Source organism: Carettochelys insculpta, chromosome 17 (genome assembly GCF_033958435.1).
Source record: "Carettochelys insculpta isolate YL-2023 chromosome 17, ASM3395843v1, whole genome shotgun sequence".
Taxonomy (NCBI): domain Eukaryota; kingdom Metazoa; phylum Chordata; order Testudines; family Carettochelyidae; genus Carettochelys; species Carettochelys insculpta.
In genome coordinates, this window is record NC_134153.1 from 4,066,819 (window position 1) to 4,085,169 (window position 18,351).

General features: G+C 54.8%; 1 protein-coding gene across 1 annotated transcript; it reads right to left on the reverse strand.

Moving 5' to 3' along the window:
* Positions 1-465: 465 nt before the first annotated feature.
* Positions 466-16,917, reverse strand: FKBP1A (FKBP prolyl isomerase 1A). The gene is made up of 5 exons (XM_075011815.1): positions 16,783-16,917; positions 16,607-16,654; positions 5,009-5,121; positions 1,791-1,952; positions 466-1,534 (listed from the first exon to the last, which is right to left on the reverse strand). Exons 1-4 carry the CDS (start codon positions 16,817-16,819, stop codon positions 1,824-1,826), a joined length of 327 nt encoding a protein of 108 aa, XP_074867916.1. The 5' UTR covers positions 16,820-16,917; the 3' UTR covers positions 466-1,534; positions 1,791-1,823.
* Between the last annotated feature and the right edge of the window lie 1,434 nt (positions 16,918-18,351).

Sequence of the window (18,351 nt, forward strand, 5' to 3'; positions counted from 1 at the left end):
CAGAGCTTGTGCCCTGGCCCATGCCCAGGTGCCCTGAACAGCGCTGAGAACTGGAACGCTAAGCTCCACTGTAGGCTGCACTGATCCCCCAAGGCTGACCCTTTCAGGGCATTACAACACTCTACCAGGGACAGGGCAAGTGCAGCCTGCTCCGCCTGCAAGGTGATACTTTTAATAAGTTTACAGTAAGGCAATTATGGGTGCTTAGGCCAGTCGTCCATCACTGACACTCAAGGAGTCTGCAAGCCCGGAGCAAAGTTCTGAGCCTCCCTGACCATGAAGGAGTGAGATACAAATTTCAAATACCTCTCCCTGGAGGGAGCTAGCACACCTGTAAGTCTTGTTACCCCTCAAATTTCAGCAGCAGCTGTGTGCCCGCACAGCTCCGTGCCAGCATGTTGTTAGCCAGGCGGGCGAAGCCGCAGAGGCGAGCGTCACACCTCTGACACACACGAGTTGAGAAAAGCCAGCATAAAGCATTTTATTGCAATAATAAAACATGATGCTTCAATGCGGTGGAGGAGGAAGTGATGGAGGCATTTCTCTTATCAAATTACTACAGGGCAGAGGCAGGCGAGTGGGTGTGACCTCAGCAGAGCAGGAACTGTGCATCGTACGGAAGGCTGCTGCAAGCTGTGATGACCAGCATCAAGTTTTGGTAGAGAGCACAAGGGTCAAAGTCGTACTGAGGATGACTGGGGTTTGGGTTTTCTCGTTTGGGCTGGTTCCTCTTTGTATCCCCCACCCCCCTCCCCGAAAACAGCACCTTTCTTTTAAAAAGTTCAATTCAAGTTCTTGAATTTAGGTAGTTGCAGAGCTTTGATGGCTAAAGATGAAAAGATCCTTGAAATCCAAGGGAAAACCACCAGGAAATAGAAAAGTCAACGGGCAGCAGGAGAAGGAGGGAGGGGCAGCTGGACAGCAGCCCCCATTCACCATGAAGTAACAATACTGCTGGGGCAGCAACACCGCATTGAAACCGTCCTTCCCCAAGACAGGCAGGGAGGGGAAGCTAATCACTCCTAGGGGCCCTGTTTCAGGCACCATCAGCCTAGGACTACTCTGCTTTCCAGAGCCAATCAGCCCTCAATAGCGCCTCAATCTGCTATGGCTTTTGGAACAGCAGCAGCAGCAGCAGCAGCAGCAGCAGCAGCAGCATTTTTTTTTAAATATACATTAGATAATTGCATCCAAAAATTAACAGGTTTTCTTTGCTCAAACAAATTCCTAGCTAAGGTTAACCCATCAGTGTACTTACTAGTAAAGGCCTGATCATACACAACTTAATCTGTACTCAGAACAAACAGAAGATTAAGGATTTGACCCAGAGAAGGGGCTGAGGTTGATGGTGTAGAGTGTAAAAGAGAAAACCACAATGCAAGGAGGAAGTCAGAAGCAAAGCTGAGTGATCAGACACATTCAATCAGGGGAGATGGTTATACAATGAGTGTAGTGGAATATCAGGAAAAGCTCCGTACAAAGTCATGTGCATTTTTCTTGAAGCTGAGATTCTGGATTCCCCCATGTGCCAAACCTGTTGGAGGGAAGAGGAGGTACGGTGTTAACTCCGAGCTACAGCAGGAAATGTCACTTACTGCACCGTGTTAGCAGCAGGCCTGCACCCTGCTCACCTTCCGAGGAGGCCAAGCCACCCAAATTCCCACACACACGCCAGCCCAGTCCACCTCCCTTAACCCCCAGAACAGGCAACACCGTCCCCTCCTCCCAGGCCAGCAGAACATGAAGTTCCGGTGACTCTTCTCCGCTCCCCCTCGCTGGCCTTCACCTACCCAAGAAGAGGGAGCTGAGGAAGTGGCCTCCTGTCATTCCAATTTCATGAGCTCCACGTCAAAAATTAGCGTGGCATTGGGGGGGATGATGCCTGGGTGGCCAGTAGAACCGTAGGCGTAATCTGGAGAGATGGTCATCTTCGCTCTCTGCCCCACACTCATCTAGGAAAGAGAGAACACGAATGCAAACACCCCAGTGCACGAGGGCACCTCATTCACGCAAAGCGTGGTCTAGTCGGGGCACCTACCCCCAGGGCAAGGGGCACATGGGCATTCCACCCGCCAAGCAGAGGCGGTGTCATGCAGGGAACAGACAGCAGGACAATGACCATGGCCAGGCTGCTTGTGTGCTCAGACCACCGCCCATCCTGCTGACAAAGTAACATTGTGTCCTTATTCTCATGCCTCTTTATGGTCTTGTCTTACACCCAGGCCCGATGACAGGTAAATTAATAATAAGCCCTTGTAATGCAGTCCATTCTCCCCTCACGTTATTCCTGAAGACAAAGGAGGAGGAGAACTCGCTACCTTCAGTACGTGCTCCGATTCTAGCGCACTCCCATTGACAGATCGAGGAGCCAATTCCGTTTAGACTGGCTGAGACACATGCAAGCTCCACTCTTGCCCCCCAAGGAGACAGGCGCCTCCTCACTCAGTCCAGTGATTCTGGCGAGAAGGGAACACCTTACGATGCGTGCTACCCTTTCTGCGCAAGGCGCTTCAGCCTCAAGGCAGACGCTCCATTCTCTGCTTCACCAAGGACCCGGCAGCTTCAAGATACCCCAAATCTGATGCCAGGCTCTGTAGAGGAGATCTGCACCTGGATCCAGAGTCCTGACCCAGCCATCCTTACAGCCAGTAACAGCTCTGCTCTGCCAGGCAGCTGGTTCCAGGCCTGACACGTGAGTTGTCAGCCACAGAGATGGGGACTCATGTGCTCTGTGGACAAAGGCAATTGACGAGCCTGCTGTGCCACCCACTCGGGCTGAGCTAGCTCCGCAGTCCTCCCACGAGCGTTCTCCAGAGCGCAGCAGAAAGGCGAGAGGCAGAGGAGAATGAGTGCGGGGGGAGGGAAATATCTCTGACTTGGTTTAGATTCAGCCCTGCCTAGGCCTGGCCGCATTAAAGGCGCTCACATTTGCCCATGACACCCTGCAAGCCCCACCCAGAAAACATTTTTCCCCAGTCGTGTGGGTGGAAAAGTACGCAGGGCGAGATTTTGCAAAGCACCCAAGCAAGTCAGCCACCCAGCTGCTAGTGAGTCCAGGGGAGTTTGGTGCCTAAATCTCTTTGGCACTTTAGAAAATAGCATGGGGGGGGGGGGGCAGGGGAGAAGATAGCTCAGTGGTTAGAGCGTTGGCCTGTTAAGCCCAGGGTTGTAAGTTTGATCCTTGAGGAGGCCATTTAGGGATCTGGGGAAAAACAGATTTAACAAACAAACAAAGGGCTGGTGCTTAGCCTGCTAAGAGGGCAGGGGCCTGGACTAGATGACCTCCCAAGGTCCCTTCCAGGTCTATGAGATGTGTGTACCATTCTTCTGGCTACATATGCTGGCCCAGCCAGGTGTGAAGGGAGAGCAGTGGAGAGCAGAACACCTGGCAGGAAGAGGAGAGGACAAAGGAACAAGACAAACCACCACTGCAGAAGAATGACAGTGGCCAGGCTACTTGTGCGCTCAGATCACTGCAAGGCAAATCTAAGTGACACACCCTGAAACAGGAGCAGGGCCCAAGGCTGCAGGCACATGGAAAGCAACAGGAGAAAAGGACCTGGGCAGTACAGCAGATGAGAGGCTGGATATGAGTCAAGAAGGCTAACAGCATAACGGGGTGCATCAGGAGGAGATCTAGAGAAGTGATTATTTCCCTTTATTCAGCACTGGTGAGGCCACATCTGGAGCATTGCGTCCAGTTCTGCACCCCACCTCCCTAGCATCAAAAGGATGTGGACACATTGGAGAGGGTTCAGTGGAGGGCAATAAAACGATGAAGGGGCTGGAGCACATGACCTGTGAAGAGAGGCTGAGGGATTTGGGCTTGTTTAGTTTGCAGAAGACAAAACTAAGGGGCGTTTTAATAGCAGCCTCCAACTTCCTGCAGGGGAGCTCTAAAGAGGATGGAGAGAGGCTGTTCTCAATGGTGACAGACGGCAGAACAAGGAGCAATGGTCTGAAGGTACAGAAGGAGAGGAGTAGGTTGGATATTAGGAAAAACTATTTCACCACCAGGAGGGTGGTGAAGCACTGGAATGCATTGCCTAGAGAGGTGGTGGAATCTCCATCCCTAGAGGTTTAAGCCCAGCCTGTCAAAGCCCTGGCTTGTGTGATTTAAGTAGGGTTGATCCTGCTTTGGGCACTCAGCAGAGGGAGAGGAACTGGCGATGCATTTCAGATGAGCTGGGAGAAGGGGCACCCACCGAGCAGTTCCTCCCAATACTGGCCACTCTGTGCTAGGCAGAGACTGCCACCCGCGAGGCAAAGCGCGAGCACCGCACTCAGGAACAATGGGACGTGATAGCCGAGATCTCCTCAAACCGCAGGGCTCAACAGAGGCAGTTTGCAGGAACCAGGCCAGGCCAACTGTCCATTTCAAAGAGAACATTATCCAGCATCCAACAGCCCTGCGGGCCGAGCCGCAGCACAAACCGAGCAGAAAGATGGCCCCACCCCTTAGAGCTGACAAAGTATAATGAGATATCAGGTGGATAGAGGGGAAGCCCAGGGAAACTCTGAGGCACTACAGGTCAGTGGTCCAACCACCCCAGCAGCTGCTCACCGCCCAGTTCTTTGTAGGCATCACAGCAAAGGAGAGTTAAGGCGAGAGCTGAGAGCAGCCCGTGACTTGGTTCTGCAGCGGTTCACAGGGAGCTCCTCCCAAGCATGGTGGGGAGGGAGGTGGGAGCCCCACTGTGGGGCTGTCTCATCCAAGAGGAAGACTCGCAGCTCCGTGAAGGCTCAGCAGGAAAGCTGGCGCCTCTAGAGGCACTGATGCTCTGGAGGTGTCCCACCGGAAGGCTTCGCTGGCCCAAGCCCACTGAGCTCATCCCATCCAGGAGGCAGTAAGCCATAAGCTGACATTTACTCCCACACTTAAAATCTCGCATCGGGGGAAAGACGAGAACAGCACATGGCACAAGCATGAGTCTCTCCCACGTCCCTGATCCACCGTCATTCATCACCAAGCAGCCCTCGCAGCAGACAGAGGACCGCAGCAACGCACCTGTGCAACGCCTTCTTCCCAGCCGCGGATCACCTCCTGCTTGCCCATCACAAACTTGAATGGCTTGTTCCTGTCACGGGAGGAATCAAACTTCTTCCCATCCTCCAGCATACCTGAAAAGAGAAGCAATCCTTTATCCACCCAGCACGGAAAGGGCCCCCTGACCCCCTCATGCCCTGGACAGTCTGAACACCCATGGGGAACAGGTAGGGTTCTGGCTACCAGAGGCTGCTGGCAGACTGCTGCAATGACGACTAGCCAAGGGCTCCCAGCAGGTCAGCCACCTGGCCTCCAAGGGGCAGCTTTTCAGCTCCAGATGCTGCTGTCTCCTCTGGGTGGAGCATGAGCAATGCAAAGGGAGAAGCAAGGTTCAGACAGGACAGGTGAATTTAGCACTCTCTCCTGTGCTGGAAACAACCTCCTAACACATCATTAAGGAAGATGGGAGTGACAATGAGGGCAGGGTGGGAAAAAGACCCCTCCCATCTCCTGCTGCTTCTCCCTGGGTCATTTCACACCTCAGTTTGCTCCATTATTCTTGGGACACATCACTCTCCTCACAAGGTAAAAACTCCCAGCTAGTTTTTAGAAGCCCAGGGAAAGGTCTTCTCTCCCTTAAGCCCGCTGACTTGCAACCACCAACTGCCATGCCAACCAGCCACCCAAAGAGGAAGGAACCTGTGCAGCCAAGGACAGTACTTCTAGCTTCTGCACTACCCGCCCCACCCAGATAAGGGGGAGACAGTACTGAACACCACACTGGGCTGCTGCCAGCAACTGTAATAGAGGCTCTTGCATCAAGGCACTTCTGGATCCCCTGACTGGTTTTTGCTTGGATCTGCGTGCAGAAGAGCCTACAGGCTGCAGCCACAGTCAGGACACATTATGCTAAAGGCACCATACACACGCTTCCTCTAAAGGAGCTCTGTATGGAGCCCGCTCGGTAGCGAACGCACTGGTTAACTTTCCTGCAGCTAAATATAATTCTTGAACAGACGCAAAGGAGGAACTGCCTCCCCTTCTGGTGGGTCCCTCCTTCGCTCCTTGGCATTTCCGTGACCTTCTTGGGGAAGCATGGAAGCTTTCGCTACCTTATATGAGCAGCAGAGCTGGTCCACTGGTCAAGTTTCTCACCCTGACAGCCAAGCCGGGAAGGAGCCCTTTGGGGCATGCGCACCTGAGGTGTCTGGGGCTCACAACATATCACACGAGATCTCTGCGCCCCGGGGGCTCTCATGGAGTCAGCATCCCATTTTAATGGCTCTGTCCTCAACCCACACCTTCCTCTGATCCGCCATGCACGGCCAGGGGCAGCCGGGTGACGTTCTAGCCACAGCATCCAGGGGAATTGAGCTGAGAGCCCGTCTACCCAAGAAGTCCAACACAGGGCATTTCTAGAAAAGCCACAGAACGACTAGCCCAAGGTGCACCGGAAATCGTTGGGTTCCCTAAGCCGGAGCAGGGCAATGAAGCGAGTCTGTAAGCAGAACCAAAGGGTCATGCTTCCAGTTTGCTACAAGGGAGTGTAATGATTAACTACCACACTTCTCTTTTCCCCAGTTCTGCTAAAACACGCACTGTTTTCCCCCAGTGGAAGCTCTTTTACTCTTGGAAAAACAAATCCCTTTTCTAGTCCAAGAGGGAACGGTCCAGAGAGATTTCCCCTAATCAGGGCAGACAGTGAGTCACTGCCCACGGGCAAGAGGACAAAATGCACTGTGTGCATGTCGAGAACAACACATTACGTCTTACTCCAGGCTGTTCTCACAGCAGCCAGAGCGTCTGGGGCCACAACCACACCGGAAGCAGGCAGGAGGGTGAGATACGGGTCTGGGTAGACCTGCCTCTAGTGGAGCAATACAATGGAAGGAAAGGGAGGGTCACAGCCTCAGGCTGAGGGAGCAGAGGGCACTGAAGTTCCTCATGTGTGCGAAACCACCAGTGCAGGGAGATGCAGGAACTCCCCTTATACAACCACCTCCGAGGCAGGTCAATAACGTGAATGAATTTCATGTGCACTCACTCAAATCTGTGGTCACTGCCTGGCCGTGTCAGAACAACAACGCGGGAGGTCTGCAAACACCCTGCTCACAGGGTGGAACCCCATGAGTCCAGCCAGCCTGCAGCACTGCAGCCAGCATTCCCGAGGGGTACAGACACCCAAGCCCCCCACCTTTGCAAAAGAGGCCCAGGACCTCACCCTGAGGCAGCACACCCTGCCTAGCGGAGACTGAGAGCTCAACATGGAGAGCGCACGTTTGCAAGGCAAAACGCTCCCCAAGCCCGGCACCTGCAGCGAAATCCGCCCTTCACACCCTCGGAGAAACAGCCACTGCCACACTGCACAGCCTGCATTTAATAACAGGCTGACGTACGCTGCCGGGTGGAGACCATTATTGTACAATCCATTACAGAACATTTCACCAGTACATCACACGGTGCTGTAATTAGCACGGCCTTACAATAGTGAAAACCACAAAGCACGGCACGCCTGGCCCCGCTTTGAGTCCCTCCCTCGCTAGCTAACAGCACACCAGGATCCGCAGCAGCGTCCTCCCATAGAGAGCGTAGGCGAGCCTGCCGCTAATGGGGAGAGCTGGGGAGTGCAGAATGCGGCTGCCAGGCGCTCTGAGCCTTGCTGTGTGGCAGAGGAGAGCTAATTGCAGTAAGCAGAGGTATCACCCGGTGCTGTCTAGCTCCATGCTGGTCTTCCGCTAGCCCACCAGCCCGCAATGTTGGTGGTGTTTCGTTCCTTTACAGGAATAAGCTCCAGGGGGTTTCAAATCCAGCAAACGCTCCCCAGCTCGCTACACGGTACCATTTAGGTATGAAGCCCCTGGACTCAGAGAATCAGCAGCAACACAGCCCTGTCGAGCCACACACAGTCCTGGCCCAGGGAACAACAAGCCAGTGGCTCCTGGTTGCTTTTATCAGGCCTACGTTCCCACACACTCTCAACCCTCTCGCGCCTGGGATCGACAAACCAGACACCATCGGCTGCGACTCACCTGAACCCCACAACCCTCTGGGGCATATACGGGGGGAAGGCGCAGCTGCCAAGGTAGGGTCAGGCCAGATAGTATGTCAATATCCTCCCCTCCCCCACTGCCTTCCCCCCCACACCACCTTCTGTTCCAGGGCTTCCTTTCCTGGAAGCAGAACACAATGCTGGCGTTGCTGCAACAGGCTGGAGCAAAGGCACAAAGAGGGAAGGAGCAAACTGTCCCTCTCACCGATAGCCGCCCCCCCTCCAATTATCATTATTCCATTAGTGATGGGTGTGGCACTCTCCAAAGGGGCAGGCACAGCTATCCTGTTCCTCTCCTCTGCAGCCCCATTGTAGCACCCAGCACTCAGGCCGGGCGCACCAGGGACCGCACTAAGGACACAGATTTCCTCTCCCCTACAGCTTGTGGTTTTGGTGTGGCACGGAGAACCACATGGCCAGGGTACAGCATAAGCAATGATCAACAGATCGGCATAGCCTCCCCCAAGCCGCACGCAAACTGCAGGGCAGAAACGTGAGACGATTCCCCAGTCTTACCCCATCTGTCTTCAGATACAGAGCACCCCGGCCAGTGCTCCGGGCCCACATGCCAGCATACAGCTTCCTGTCCTGCTCGGCCTGGCCAACGCGGGTGGGGAAGGGAAGCGCCAAAGCATCCAATTCTCTGCAGTATTTAAAATCACGTAAGAGGCCCCCGTTGGGACCAGGCCTCTGCTGTACTAGGCAGCACATGGACAGTGGGAAATGTGGCCCCAGCCCCAAAGAGCTTCACTTTCAAATATGAGCCAAACGTTTTCCCGAGTCTGCAAGCCCAGGGCTCTAGTGCCTCTGCTCAGGTCTGAGGGGTGCGGCAGAGGGAAGTCACAGGATGCTAGTCAGTTTCATGGCTGCTCCTTGGAACAGCTATGAAACTGCCACTGCCCGACTGCAGCTGCTTGGAGATGTTCTAACAGGCCCTGGCCTACTGCAGAGCGGAGAACCACCCAGGAAGAGAGAGGGAGAGCAATAAAGGCCACGACCACTTTTCACGAGATGCTCTGGGCTCAGAGACACCTCCCTTCCGGGCTCAGAGACACCTCCCTTCCAGCAAGGTCATGCGAGGCTGACAGGGAGCTCACAAGCAGGAACATAGTGTGCTGGAAACCCCAGTATCCTTTGCTCTCCAGGGGCTGTGATGGCCAAGGTGCGGCAAAGGCCAGGCTGCCTGCCAGCGCCAATGGCGAGAGCCCTACCTCCTGTGCCTTTTATGTTTACTCTGGAGCGGGGTTTTTGAGCTTTGGACTTGATGTTTCTCTTTGAGCCCCCTGAGCGAAAGGCCAACACGCTGCATCTGGCATGGTCCCTTCCCGCAAACCCTGGTGCTACTCTGAGGTGCAGACACATCTCCTCTAGAAACAGCCACAGATCAAACCCGACAGCAAGCTGCACAACGCGAAGCAGCAAATGACACCTTTGAGCAGGGGTGGGGAGCACCGAGGCTCAGGGCTTAAGCTCCTGACCAGATCAAGTCTTCTGGAGGGTCCCCTAGATTCTGGGGCAGGGCCAAAAATGAGGGGTTCAGTGTGTGTGTGGGGGGCAGTCAGGGAGCAGAGCGGGGTGGGAGTGCAAGTGGTGCAGGAATGAGCAAGAGGTGGGGAGCAATGTTCCCTCCCATCCTTTCCATTTGTGTGTGTAATAAATTTTGTGACCCGGGCATGTGCAGATGTGCACCACCAGTTAAAGACCCACAACACCTCACCGTGAGCACTCTGCTGATCAGCTGGGCCACATCCGACTCTCTCCTGACTGGCTGCACGAGTGCACAACTTATAGAGAACACCGGTGGAGGGGTCTGGGTGAGAGGGAGGGCCCAGGAGCAGGCCAAGGGTGGAAGGGGATGGTAAAAGAGGGAGCAGGGAATAGGGACACCTACATGGCACAGCTCCCAGAGCAGGGGGGAGGGGGCAGCGCACAGGGGGTCTGCACGGATCTGCTGCTGCAGGGAAGCGCTCCCCGGGGCACTCCCCTCCCACCGGCTGTGCAATTCCAGGCCAAGGGGAGCGACAGAGCGGCACTTGCACAGCTGACCCTGGCCATGGCTTGTCTTGACCCAGCCTACAAGTCTTGGGGCTACACCCCGCCCCTGCAGCGGGAAGCTGGAACTAGCACTCTGGCCACAGCATCCCTTGTGTGCCTGGAGCGCCCCACTGAGGGATGGGGAGGCAAGCTCTGAGCCTCACTGGCCAGATTAAGGCCAGCCAGGGGCTGCATCCAGCACGTGGGTCCGGAGGGTCCCCACCCGTGTCTGACAGCAAAGGAGATGAGAGGACGAGTGTCCCTGCCTTCCTGCAAGGTCCCACCCACCTCAAAGACGGGAGATCCACTGAATGCCCTGCCACTCGACAGCCTTGGGCTCGCTCAGCGGGGAGGGTGCAGTGAGCTCTGAAGGCGAGAAGCCTCTGCAGAGAACAGACCCACCAGCTGCTCCAGCCACAGACCGCTCGTCTCATATCAACTCCTCTTTGGAGGCCACACCTCGGTGACAATGGCCCCGACTGGGGAGAGCGAAACCAAGCCACGAGGAAGTGCAAGGTTCCCAGGCAGGTGTATGTTTGCTGTGCAGTGCTAAAGAGAAGGCATTGTACTCATACTGCAAAGCACATAATCCAGGAAGCAATCTACCTCCTGCACCAGCGATCCCGGGGCACAGCCCGATCCCAGCAGCCCTTGGCTTGGCTTCAACAACTGCCAACGCCACCCTTGGCAGTGCCCTGCTACACTTCGCTCAAACGGCCCCACGTGCAACAGGCAAGTCAGCGGACGCTCCCCTGCCCACCCCCTGCCCTTCTGATCAGCAGTGCTGGAAGAAGGATGGCCTGAAGCCCACCTGCCCTCTGGATGAGCTAGCAGCTTTAGGCCTGTGGTTCCTCCCTCTCCTAGACTGAAAACCAGCATCAAGGGAGACAGAGCCCTCGCCGGAAAAGAGGCTGTGAGAAAGGGCATGGAAACCAGAGAACACATTCCTGCATTAGCTGTTTATTGTAGGAGGTATGAACAGAATGCGGTTTGCTGCCTGTGCTGTCCTACAGCTCTGAGACAGTCCCTCCTGTACAGGCCAGGTGCATTTCCTAGGGGCAAGAGAGCTCCTGACTCTAGGCCAGCTAAGGTCCATCTGGCCCAGCCGAGATCAGCTTGTGAGCAATGCCACTTGCTAAAGGAAGTCATAAAGCCTCATCACAGATGGTTATGTAAGAACATGCCCAGGAGGGAAATCTCTTCCCCACCAAAGACAGCAATCATGATTTGTATTTATGGCAGCACCTCAGTGCCCCAAAAGGGCTCAGCACCCACTGGGCCAGGCACTGCCCCCAACAGTTTGCAGCAGCTGACTGGGACAGGTTCTCACCTTCAAACCAACTCACACGCACATACAAGGTCAGTCAGGTGCTGTTAAGCCCAGGACACTAGTTACCTCTCCCTAAGTAAACCAGTGCTAATTTTTCTAGCCTTCCTCATCCACTGCCTTTCTCTGGAGCTTCTCTCATTTCTGCCACATGCAGTGGGACGGGGATCATCAGATGATCGCTGTATTCCAGGCAAACCAACTTCTACAACAACCTGAGAGCGCTGCCTGACCTCTCCTCGGTGGAGCCTCATAGCCAGTTGCCTCCTCTCAGTGCCACTGTGCGGAGTGTTTTACTGAGCAGAGCACAGTCACACCTAGAGCTTCCTTCCCCGGGACTGTTCTTTCCAGCCTCTGACATCCTGCATCTGCCTCCACTAAACTTCACCTTCCGGCCCTCCTGCAGCTCAGCCTCAGCAAACAGGAACCCCCCCCCCACCTCCCACCACCAGGCAGAAATTTGGAGCGCAGACAGAACGATGCCGAGTACTGTGTGAATGCTGTCACTCCGTTACCCGATCTCCCACCTCTGTCAGCTCCTTCTGTGGCTCTTCAGTAGCCCCTCAAGTCACGACTAAACTTAAAGGACTGCAGCCTCCGTACGCCGCTTCAGGTCATTAGTAACCAGCCCTAGCACAGACCCTTCGGGCTCCTCACAATTAACCTACTTCCACATTCAGAAGCAGCTGTTCAGTCCCACTCTTTTCTCTTAACCAGTTTCTAATACACGGGAGAACTTTACCCTCTTAGTTTCCTTAATAGCCTTTTGTAACCAACTTTATCAAAGGCTTTTTCAGAAAGCCCAAATGCGTTCCAGCCAGCAGGGCTCCTTAGCCCTGGTATTACTAAGCCCTCAAAGCATTCTCACAGCTTGGAGACAAGTTCCCGTTACACACACAGTACTGGTGAGACTAGTGGGAGTTTCATTCGTCCAACTGGCTTACCTGATACTCTGGTAAGGCTCATTGGTCTAACGGCCAGGATCATCAAGCCCCATTTTTAAAGACAGGCACAATGCTGACTACCCTACTGTAGAGGGGCTGATTTCCATCAGTTACATATTCTCCTACGACACGCGTATGACAACTTGGAAGAGCAGCGACGCGTACGCCTCGTTGATGCTCGTGAGAGGAAGAAAGCAACAGCAGCAGCCGCACAAACAGAGCCAGGACAATTCCCTTGCCCCCACTGTGAACGCCCAGGCCGTTCAAAGCTTGGACTCCTCAGCCACAAGGGAGTCCACAACCGATAAGCCTGTGCAAGCTCAAGATGTCATCATCGGACACGACGGACAACCTACGACATATTTGAGCTGGCTCCAAGTCTAGTTTCTGTGAAAGCCAGCACGGACGCTCAGGCAGGAGCATCCTCCTTCTGGCAGAGGTGGCCCCTCGTCAACATACCTCAGCAGGGAAGCTGTGGGGAACACTGCCACTCTGGCCCACGAATACAGACATCAGGCCCCAAGGATGTCAATCTAGCTTTTCAGGAATGCTCAGTTTGATGGATTTTATCAAAGAGACCACTTGTGGAAGTGGTGGGTTGGCCACCGCCACCGGGAACAGAGCCCCTCTACCGCAGCACAGGTGCACTACTCCCATGCTATTGCTAAGCAGCTGGTGTCCTGAACACATCCGAGAGAGACTTCTCTCCAGACTGCTGGCAAATGCAACAGGAGCTTCTCACCCAAGTCACTGCATTCAAGAACCAGATGTGTTAAAATGAAACAGAACAGAGAGACAGCAGCGCTGTGGTTTACCTGCCCCCTTCTAAGCTAAGCAGCTCTGCTCTTGCTAGCAACATCCACGCAAGAGATCTGGAGCGTCTCTAGTTTTGCAAATACAACGTAATAGGTAAATTAATACCGTTACTTGGCCTGTTCTCAAAGATCCCCATTTAATTCTGTTAAAGTAGTAGCTTCACAAGTAGGCAATATCTGACAAAAAATAAGTTTCTCACCAAAAGACTCAGATTCTGACTTAATGAAGCTGAAATAAAGGAGACCTGCATTTCCATATAGCCATCGTGACCCATTACAGAAAGCAGCATTTAAAGTATGCAGCCTTGAGACCAGAAATTCCTTCACCACCAAGAATAGAAGCTGTTTGACTGGCACACAATTCTGATTTGGGGATTAATCCCATATCTGGGCCCTTTACGGTCCCTTTGGGGAATAGCATACAATGCACTCCAAATTAATGCTCTCATTTATGCTGTTCTAGATTCCAGGAAATGTTACTAAACAGCTAGCGGGAGAGGGGAGCTGAGCTGTGCATGCCTGAAACTTGTATTCAGGATGCAATTTCCCCTCCAATCTGCATAGCAGACCTTGACTCATCCTGCTCTTTACATGCCCAGCTCTCATATGTACCCGGGGGAGTTGGAAAATGGGGGTATTAAAGCCAAAATCCATTGCACAGATTGGCGAGGTTGGCTGGCACTGGCCCAGGGTTCAGCAGACCACGGTCTGTCACTGCTGAGCTGCCATTCTCTCTCCAGGATGTCGGGGGATGTAACCCAGAAGGAACCACAAAATTTAGCCCCTGCACTCCCCAGCCTGTTGAGGGGCCTTGGGCCACTAGACTAGAAAAGCACTGAAGAAAGGCTGCTGCTTCAAAAGCAGCCTGAGATCTGCAGCGGGAGGAGAAGGAAACTCTTAGGACAACTCCCTGGAATAAATCCAGAGGGAGGAGTTAGGAAGGGGTCCCAAAGAGAAGCAACAAAAACGCTGAAAGCTAGCTATGGGGATCAGAGAGGACATAATGCAGCAGAGTTTGGAGCAAAGCTGGCCCACGGAAAGCCACCTGCCCACCTGCCAGATGGCCCTTTGTTCTTCCATTGGCCAGTGGAAACGGCAGTCCCACTTCCTCTCCTGTGACCTGCCCGCCCCAATTAAAAGGGTGGTGGGGAAGGAAGGACAAGCAGATGGGCTGGCTGCTGACCCATCAAATAGTCCTGCAGGAGCAAGCACAGAGGTTGAGTCTTACCGTAGCCAGGAACCTTCCCCTCCCCACATCACAACCATAAGGGAGGGCTATATGGTTACAATTCAGGAGAGGGAGATGGACCTGGGCATCCCTCACCCCCAATCTCCCACAGTGGTTCTTCTTCAAACAGTAACAGCCCTAGGAGACTGGCACCTCCCCTCTTTCCCAGGGCACGAAGCGGAGCAGAGTTTGGAGCACTGGGGCCAGGAGAGCTACCTCGGATTTTTCATCTTAAAAATGACTGGGAAAGGGCTGAACCCTCCTCACTGACAAAGGTGCTAAAAGACTAAGCTATAGAAAGACCTTAGAATGGACCTCTCCATTCCAGACAGCCATGAGTTCGCGTGCAGGGCTCCGGTGTGCTGATACAGAGACAGGCAACCAAGTCATAAAACATCCGTCGCTCCCCCAATGACAGCTGGCATCTTCCTCCGCCCCTCTTTACAGGTACCGAGCTGATCTGAGAATTAAGAGCTGCAGGCTGGCTGAGCTGGTGTGCCGTTTTCGATCACAGCCAACCAGGCTTCAAAGCAGATGGGCAAAGTGATCTCCACGGAGGGAGAAAGAGGCAGATTGCTCGTTCCAACAGATACAGAACGTTCCACTGGGCAGAGTGTTCAAAGCTTCTAGGCAAGGAATGAGGACGGGATACGAACAAGAACATTTGTCACTACGCAACCTTGCTTCCCTGTCAGATCACGCAGCTGTGGAGAAAGGTGAGTCTGACCCAAGGAGCAGAAAGTCCGACCCTTCTATACCGTTTTAATTTAACAGCTTGTCTGACTTTAAAGCTGGGGTAAGAATTTAGTACAATGGGAAAAGTGACCCTAACCCCACCACAGCGTAGACTGACCACCACCAGCATGGAAAGCACCCTCCAAGATAGAGAGCTGCAGCTGACTTCTTGCGGAAAGGAGACACCACTAAGCCTTTTGGGGCGCTTCTACTCTGATACAGTTGTACCATGAGATCCACTTACAACACCGTTCCATGTCCTTCCTCTTGTTTTGTGGGTGAAGCCTTGGACAGCACCAAGACACTGACTGCATTACACTCCTGGCTTCATGCAAGTTGGAATTCTATTACGCTCAGGTTCCTGACACCTGTTGTGTTGCTGGACATACAGTGTTAGGACTGCACACCACCATCCTGTACGCTTATCCTTTTCCACCACCAAAGAGAACAGACTGTGGGACCAAGGGCTGAACGCTGGAGACATTAGGGCAAGATGACAGGGCAAGTCACTAGCTGGACCTCCTGCTAGACCACAGATCCATCCAAAGGCAGGGCACCCAGAAACCTCATTGGAGCACCTCGTACCTGACCTATGCCCAAACATAGGGCTGCTAAATTCACCTGTCTCTAGAGAACCCATTAGAAGAAACACAGCAAGGAACAAAGTGACTAGATCCCTTGCAAGAATACTGCAGGCGAAGGAGCTTTCAAATCACACAGCCTGCTGGGGACTGCCTAAAGAGATGTCTACCAAGCAGCTGCTCCTCCAATTGCTGCAGTAAATAGTTATCCCTGAAATGTGTACCCCAGGTGGGGAGAGAAGGGGAGCTGGTCTCAGCTGTAGCAGGGTGGTCTCAACATAGGGCGCATGGACCCCAGGAAAGGCTCCTCTACCATGCCGCCTCCTCGCCTCTCCTAAAGCAGGTTCTAAAAGCTGAGCAATGAGTGATCTCCCGAGTCTACCCATGACAGTGACCTCCATGTCCCTCCCCCGCCACTTCTGGGGGTATCTCTCAATGGCCCAGCAAGTAGCCTGCATGTCACACACTGTAACCCCGCCACGGACGCAGCTCCACCAACTGCCTGGAGACCCTCCTCCGCACGACACGGAGCTGAGACCCTACCCTGCACGGCCCCCATCACTGCCCCCTCTCACGCCCCACCCCAGTGCGCACTGCCTCATCCAAGAAACCATCCCACTCCTGCCCCTGGGAACAGCCCCCTCTCCGAGATCCCCACCCGCACCGCTTCCCCCTCTGCCTTCCCCCACACGTACCCCACCTGGCACACCCCATCCCAGAGATCTCACCCTCCCACCGGGTACGGCCCCCTCCCGAGACCTCACTCACACCCTGCACACACACCCCCCCCACCGCCTACAACCACAGCCGACTCCCCCACATCCCAGAGACCGCCCCTCCCAGGGCACAGCCCCACGCCAGAGATCGACCCCCCCCGGGCGCGGCCCCACGCGCGGCGGGACTCACCCGTGTAGTGCACCACGCAGGTCTGCCCGCGCTTGGGGAACGTCCGCCCTGCGGGGAGAGTCGGAAAGACCGTGAGCGCCGGGACTGGGGGGGGGGGGGGTCGGGGCAGGGCAGACCCTGGGGGGGGAGGGCGAGGCCGGGGACCATCCCGCGGGGGCGGGGGGGGGCTCCCTCACCGTCTCCGGGGGCGATGGTCTCCACGTGCACGCCCATCCCGCCGCCGCCGCCGCCGCCCGATCCCGCAGCCGCCGCGCTCAGCAGCCGCCGGAGCAGAAGGCAGGAGGGGAGCGAGTGCGCAGGCGCAGCCTCAACCCTGCCCGCATGCCGCTGCCGCCGCGGCCATAGAGCGCCCAGCCGCCCCGCCGCCTAGAGAGGTCCCGCCCCTCGCGGAGGCGGCCGCCATCTTGGCTGAAACCCTCCCCCCTGCCCAGCGCGTGGAGCTGGGCCGGGCCGTCGCAGGGCGGCCATCTTGGCCCCACATGGCGCGCCGGGAGGGTTGCCATGGCGATCGGGCGCTCCCTCGCGGAGGGGTTCGCGGGCCTCCGGCCAGGAGGGAGGGAAGCGGCCGCAGCGTGAGCGAGGCGCCGGGCTTGGGGCAGCCCGGGTGCCGCTGCCTTGCGCCTCACAGCCGGGGGCGGGCGGGGCGGTGCACGTGCAAGGGCGCGTCTGCACGTGCACCGGAGCGATACGTGTCGTGCGTTTGCCCGCCCGTGGGGCACGAAGTCTCGCCTCAGGCAGTGCGGGGCGCTGCTGGCCGAGGGCTGCCTCGGCAGGCCACGTTCGCGCCTTGCTTTGAGGGGCTCTGATCTGAAATAGGCTCTGTTGTGTGGGGACACTCTTATTTGAAACGAGCTAAGCGCTATTTCAGCGCGCGTTTTGGCTCTGTCGGCACTTGCGTGGCTCTTCCTTTCGAAAGAGGGGTGCAAATGAGGGAAATCAGAAACGCAAACGAGGCGCGGATTTGCACATCTGGCACCTCATTTGCATATTCTTATTTTGAAATAGCATCTTTTGAAAGAAGAAAACCAGTGTAGACACTGCTCTTTGGAAAGTAAACCCTGGCGGTGGCCACACTTGGTCAAACCTTTGAAATAGCCATGCAAATGGCCGTTTCGATTACTAATGAGGCACTGAATGTAATATTCAGTGCCTCGTTAGCATTAGGACGCTTCCAGCCATGGTGCAGCTACACAGGGGTCCTTTTTGAGGGGACCCCACGCATTTCGAAATTCCCTTATTCCTCTCAGCGGGGGGAATAAGGGGGTTTCAAAATATGCGGGGGTCCTTTCAAAAAGTACCCCCGTGTAGCCGCGCACTCTTGAAGCACCACGGCCGGTAGTGTCCTAATGCTAATGAGGTGCTGAATATTCAATTCAGCACCTCATTAGTAATCTTTGAAATGGCCATTTACATTTGCATGGCCATTTCAAAGTTTTGGCCGAGTGTCGCCACAGCCCCCATATTTGAAAGGATCCTTCCCTTTTTTATGGGAAGAAGGATTCTTTTGAAGATGGGGTCTACTTTTGAAGGAGTAGTGTCAACACTGGTTTTCTTTCAAAAGAAGCTATTTTGAAATAATATGCAAATGAGATGACATGGAAATCTGCATCTCATTTGCATTTTATTTCCCTCATTTGCATACCTCTTGAAAGAGGAAAGGACGCCACCTTCTTCAAAGTCCCCTTATTCCCATGAGCTCATGGGAATAAGGGAACTTCGAAGTAGGCGGGGCCCTTTCGAAAAGG

Coding starts and splice junctions, on each gene's coding strand:
- FKBP1A (XM_075011815.1), bottom strand. CDS start 16,819: ATGGGCGTGCACGTGGAGACCATCGCCCCCGGAGACG. Junction 16,655..16,782: donor GACCATCGCCCCCGGAGACG/GTGAGGGAGCCC, acceptor CTCTCCCCGCAG/GGCGGACGTTCCCCAAGCGC. Junction 5,122..16,606: donor CTGCGTGGTGCACTACACGG/GTGAGTCCCGCC, acceptor TTCTCTTTTCAG/GTATGCTGGAGGATGGGAAG.